Source organism: Oncorhynchus masou, unplaced genomic scaffold (genome assembly GCF_036934945.1).
Source record: "Oncorhynchus masou masou isolate Uvic2021 unplaced genomic scaffold, UVic_Omas_1.1 unplaced_scaffold_3116, whole genome shotgun sequence".
Taxonomy (NCBI): domain Eukaryota; kingdom Metazoa; phylum Chordata; class Actinopteri; order Salmoniformes; family Salmonidae; genus Oncorhynchus; species Oncorhynchus masou.
Genome location: NW_027009533.1, coordinates 22859 through 29215, shown reverse-complemented (window position 1 = coordinate 29215; position 6357 = coordinate 22859). Strand labels below are relative to the sequence as shown.

Below are 6357 nucleotides of genomic sequence, written 5' to 3'. Positions count from 1 at the left end.
GAAGGTTAAACCATTCATAATGATGCTGACTAAATAACAACTATGAAAGGTTAAACCATTCATAATGATGCTGACTAAATAACAACTATTAAAGGTTAAACTATTAAATGGATAGACCTTTTGTCAGAAACAATAATCCACCAAATCAAAGATGAATATGATACTGTAAGAGTCTTTAGTATTGTTATAATATATTGTATTATGGATGGTTTTATGTTTCTTATACCTCACTGAGAGCAGAGTCATATGGAATCCCTATGGAGATGTGAAGGAGATGTTTTTGTGCTGGGGTATATCACTGTGATATGGGATGGATGGCACTGTGAAATGAGGCTTTACAAAAACCTCAGAGACAAAACCTGCATTATATCTGCATGAGGATTGGGAGAATGGGGAGAAACCATACAATATTCTTCAAATGATCGTCTGATATTGATATAACCCCATTGTAAATCGTTTTACATTTTAAAACGTATATATTGATGGAGTGATGTCATGACATGGACCTGAGCATCATTTTTTTTAAATGTATACAAAACTGAATTCACAACATCTGTCCTCAAGAAATCAGGTGTTTGATAATATTACGATATTGCATTATATTTTCATCTCTATTGAATTCATTATCATGACTTTAAAGCTGCCTTTTGAAGTGCAGGGTTTTTGTACATGCAGTGAATGGAGACAACATTGTGATGCTTTTGACTACTGGGGTAAAGGGACACAAGTCACCGTCTCAGCAGGTAAGCAAACTTAAATGTAATATACATCAAATGTGTAATTTTCCCATTCATTTTGAGTGTAGAAAGAACATATTTTTGTCTTTTGCATTTTTCAGATGCAAAATGTCCTTAGTCCACTAAAGAAAAGGTTTACCTCAGTTTGCTTATTTCCTTGAAAGTCAAATAGTTCCTCAAATTCTAGGTTCTGCTGTTGTAGAATAATGCAGAAGTTTGTTTCCTAAAGTCTTATAAATAGAAAACCATTCGTTCCTCAGAAAAAATGTACAGTCTAAGAGAAAATGTTACATACTGTGGAATTACATTGTTGACCAAGTTTGACTCTGTGACAATGTAGTTTCTATTTAGATTTGTTTTTACAAACCAATGTACTTTGAAGTTATCAAGATTAGTTGAAACTGATTGTTGTAAAGAGGGTAGTTGTTGTATTGCTTGGCATATGCCCTTGTCACATTGTGTATAGCTTCTTTGACTATTGGGGGAAAGGGACAATGGTCACAATCTCATCAGGTAAGCCATTTTTTTAATGCAATCAAATTGTTGTAGATTGAAGATAAATCATTGTTTTTTGGAGAAAAGTAGACATTATTACTCTTGGATAATGTTGTTAGTGTAGCACACCTAGAAAAAGCAGTATATTGTTTGTTCATCTGTCCACATACGTCTTTCACTTTTTGCGATTGATGTTTATTTAGTTGACTATGTAGACTTTGCTTTAGGTCAAAAACTACCATGTGAAAATGAAAATGTAGGCTATTTATGTGGGAGTCTAACACATACACTGGTTATAGGTATAATAATAAGAGTTCATCTTAGCCTATATTGAATTGAGTATTAATTGTCATCATCATTATTCTATTCTACTAAGCCAGTTACTTTATGTTCGTATTCTTATCTTTTATTATTTCTTATTGTTGTTGCATTGTTGAGAAGGAACCTGAAAGTAAGTATTTGTAATATACTACATACAACTAATAAAACTAGAAATGTAGTGGTAGTTATGCAACAAAGAATACAAGACAACCAACTACATGGAATTAAATGGTGCCGTATAGTGCCGGATTAAAAGAAAAAGTAGTTATTAGGTTACAACTGTGTAATGACCTTTTTACCAGGGTAATTCCAAATAGTTACCTGGTCATTTCTGTACATTCAAATCAAGTGTTACCTTTTTTTCTTTCTTTCTTGCAGCAGCCACATCCCCCCCTACTCTACTCACTCTTATGAACTGTGGAACCCCTTCTAACAACATCTACAGCATCGGTTGTCTAGCTACCAGCTTTTCACCTTCCTCACTCACATTCAAGTGGACAGACGCCAGCGGCAGTGTGCTGACGGACTTCATCCAGTACCCGTCGGTTCAGAGTGGGGGAGCCTACACAGGAGTCAGTCAGCTCCGCTTGTCTAAGGATGACTGGGGAAACTCAAAGTCTTTCAGCTGTTCTGTGGATCATCTTGGAATTGAAAAGAAAGCAGTCATCATTAAACCAGGTAAGAGGTCATTATATTTTCTTTTTTTATGAAGTTGGTTCTATTTTTCTAAAGATTACATTTTAATGTTTGTGATGTGAACTATTTCTGTTTAGAAAACCTGTTTATAAAATGATACTTGGTGTTTACCCAGGATGTCTTATTTTAATAAGGCGTTAAACTAACATGCAGACATTTCTTTTACCGCTACACAGTCTCAAAGCTTCCAACAGTGTCTTTGCTGTCGGCACCCATTGGCACCACTCAGTACCTGATGTGTATGATTGAAGATTTCGCACCCAATAAAGTCACTGTCACCTGGAAGAAGAATGACATGGAGGTGGAGGGCCCGACCCCTACTGTAGGCCAACAGCCATCAGGCCTCTACTCAGCCAGCAGTCTGCTGAAGGTCAACAACACTGACTGGAACAACAAGGTCAGGTACAGCTGTGTGGTGGAGCACCAGGGACAACCCACCATCAAGACGATCTCCAAAACAGGTCTGTACATAGGAGTAGACTGTACTACAATAGATGTCATGCTCACATGCAGTATATATATTATTTAGTGTAGTTCCTCATCAGTAACATCAACATGTCCTGCTTTCACACTGCTGCTCTCCCCTTTCAGAACCACTTACGGTGACTCTGAACCCACCGCGTGTGAGAGAGGTGTTCTTGGACAACCAAGCGGTGCTGGACTGTGTCATCACTGCTACAGACCAGGACACAGTGTCTGGTACCAACATCACCTGGCAGGTCAACGGACAGGCCAAGACGAGAGGCATCATTATGAAACCCATTGAATCAAACGGCAACCTGAACAGCAGGGTCAGTACTCTGACCATAGACCAGACAGAGTGGACCAACGTGAACAAAGTCCAGTGTTCTGCCATGAAGAGTGGTGAAGACACATCGGTCATTCAGGACATCAGCTTCACCAAAGGAAGTAGGTCACTGAAACATCTCAATGTGGTTGTGATAAGTGGTCACCTACTCCAGGTTCTGGAGAGGAGGCACAGGATGTGCAGACTTTTGCTCCAACCCAGCACTAACACACCTGAGTCAGCAAATCAACTAGTCATTAACTAATTATCGCCTTTGCTTAGTTGAATCAGGTGTGTTAGTGCTGGACTAGAACAGAAACCTCAACACCCCTGTGTTGCTCCAGAACCAGGGTTAAGGAACACTAGGTTGGATTTTAAACTGATATTCACATACTGGTTGTCATATGTGCCTAAACCACAAGATGTTGCTGGTGGGAGGACGGCTCATAATAATGTCTGGAACGTAGTAAATGGAATGGCATCAAATACATGGACACCATGTTTAATGTATTTGTCACCATTCCACCTATTCATCTCCAGCTATTACCACGAGCACATCCTCCCCAATTAACACACCACCAACCTCCTGTGGGTTACACGAACAAGAGAGTAACGTTTCTCCGTAAAATGAATCCTCTTTCAGGTCAAGCCCCTTCAGTGTCCGTTCACCTTGTCCCAAAGGAAGACCCCATGGAGGGGGAAGTGACTCTGTTGTGCCTGGTGGTCAGTCCGTCTCTCTGTGATGTGTACATCATATGGAAGGTGGGCAACAATGGCACTTATCAGGAGGGGGTCACCAGCCCTCCTCAGAAAACCCAGAAAGGCAGCTACCTTGTCACCAGCGTCTTCACCACTGCCAAGAATGTGTGGGACACAGAAGTGCTTTTCACATGCGCTGTCAGGCACGCCGGCTTGGACAACAACACCGCAGCTAAGGAGGACAGTGTGTCGAAGTCCAAGGGTAACTCATGTCAAGATATGTGATTTTAATCTCTGTGTGTTGTGTTGTTGTTTCTCCTTATTGACTCCTCTGTGGGTCAGAATATCCAATTACTAGGTGTGTCCCCTGTTGTCCTCTTTGATGTCATTCATTATTGTCCTTGTTGAGTTAAATTTAACATGTTAGTGTTGTCATTGTTGTGTTGACTATAGACATGTATGTTGTCTAATGTGATATTGTCCAGTCTACTGTGTTATAAGACATCAGTCCAACTGCACATCCTTGTGTTGCCATTGTTGTCCTTTGTCATTGTTCAATGTATCTTCCTAATGTGGGGACAGGCTAATAAACAATACTGCATTTAACATCACATTGTTTGAGTTCGTATGTCAATTACTTTAAGTCTTAGAAAATATACTGGTCTATTGTACATACAGTATAAAAACAAAATGAAGACAATTATTTTGGCATGAAAAGACAACAGTACTGAAGAGTCCACATAGTAGTTCTCTGCTTCCAGTCAGGTGGTCGGATGTACTATTTAGTGTATAGGTGTAGTTTGACATTATGTGAGTGGGTGTTAATATTAAGACAAGATATGTCTGCACAGCTCAGTTTAATTTCTTCTCTGTGTGTCTGTGTGTGTCCATATCATTTGAACTCATGTAGCTGTGTTTGTTAGAATATGATAAAGACTAATAGAGGTGTAGAATACACATACAAACACACAATCACACATGAACACACACAAACACGCAAGCACACATGAACACACACACAAGCAGACACAAGTATATGTCTGTTCCTCACCACCTGTCTCTCTCCCTGTTCTCAGAGAACATCCTACAGACTGAGCCTGAGGCGGGCTTCGCTCTGAGCTGCACGGACAACGATGAGGATGAGTTCAGCAGCCTGTGGTCCACCACCTCCTCCTTCATCATCCTCTTCCTTCTCTCTCTCACCTACAGCACAGTGCTCAGCCTGGTCAAGGTACTGACACCACTTATTTATTGTGATTGTAGACTTCTAATGAAGGCCATTGGCAGCTGAAACGTCATGATTTTAAATAAAGCAATTATGTATCAAGTGTTGAATTGAACAGAAGCATTTCGCTACACCTGCAATAACATCTGCTAAATATGTGTGTGACCAATACGATTTGATTTGATTTTATTGTTAGCGATAGTTGCTCCTTTCCCTTCCAATTATGATTACATACACAGAGGAGAGATGAGAAACTTCCAAATATGATTATATACACAGAGGAGAAATGAGACACTTCCAAATATGATTATATACACAGAGGAGAAATGAGACAGTTCCAAATATGATTATATACACAGAGGAGAAATGAGACACTTCCAAATATGATTACATACACAGAGGAGAGATGAGACACTTCCAAATATGTTTATATACACAGAGGAGAGATGAGACACTTCCAAATATGTTTATATACACAGAGGAGAGATGAGACACTTCCAAATATGATTATATACACAGAGGAGAGATGAGACACTTCCAAATATGATTACATACACAGAGGAGAGATGAGAAACTTCCAAATATGTTTATATACACAGAGGAGAGATGAGACACTTCCAAATATGATTATATACACAGAGGAGAGATGAGAAACTTCCAAATATGGTTATATACAAAGAGGAGAGATGAGAAACTTCCAAATATGATTAGAGAGGAGAAACTCTTTGTGGGCCAAGGTAACCTACGCTGTTCCACTTTGCTGTCTGTTTACTGTAATAACCAGTATCTGTCTCTGCCTCCTTTCAGATGAAGCAGTGAAGAACACATGATGGACCAAAGAGATAGATGTGTCTAGATTAGAAAGTGGTGGTCTGGGATGGTTATGGAGTATAGTAGTGTTCTTCAGTAATAATGTTATGTATATATCCTATACATTATTGATTATGATTGATTAGTATTGGTGTTCTCACTATTATACAAGCATCGTAGTGATGTTATTTTTCATTTGTTCATTTCTATTGTACAGTATCTTTAAGTATAAGAGTGTCCTGTGATGTCTGTGTGTCCTTTTACACTTTAATAAAGTCTAACTCTTAGCTAGTCATTTTTTTGTACTGAGACATCCACTGGATGCTAATGCTGGGAGATGGACACATCCTATATCCAAAGACGTTACTGATTGGAGTGTTTCTGCTTTGCAGTTATCTATGGAGGCAATGTACAGCTGTATTCCCTCCCAGGACAGATTAAAACAACGTTAGGCTATATCTGTAATATTTAACTAAGACTTCAACATTCTGTTATCAGTTGATCTGTGGTGGTTTCTTGGTTCTCTAATTTGTCTAATAACAGTGTCATGCAAAAGCAGCTTCCTCTCTCTCTATCCCCTTGATACC

General features: G+C 39.1%; 1 gene segment (V, D, J or C); it reads left to right on the top strand.

The window, feature by feature from the left end:
• Positions 1-753: 753 nt before the first annotated feature.
• On the top strand, positions 754-6065 carry LOC135534187 (Ig mu chain C region membrane-bound form-like). The segment is given in 7 exon segments: positions 754-1250; positions 1932-2231; positions 2426-2710; positions 2841-3158; positions 3680-3997; positions 4812-4966; positions 5768-6065. Coding segments are annotated over 7 exon segments (1407 nt in total).
• Positions 6066-6357: the final 292 nt, after the last annotated feature.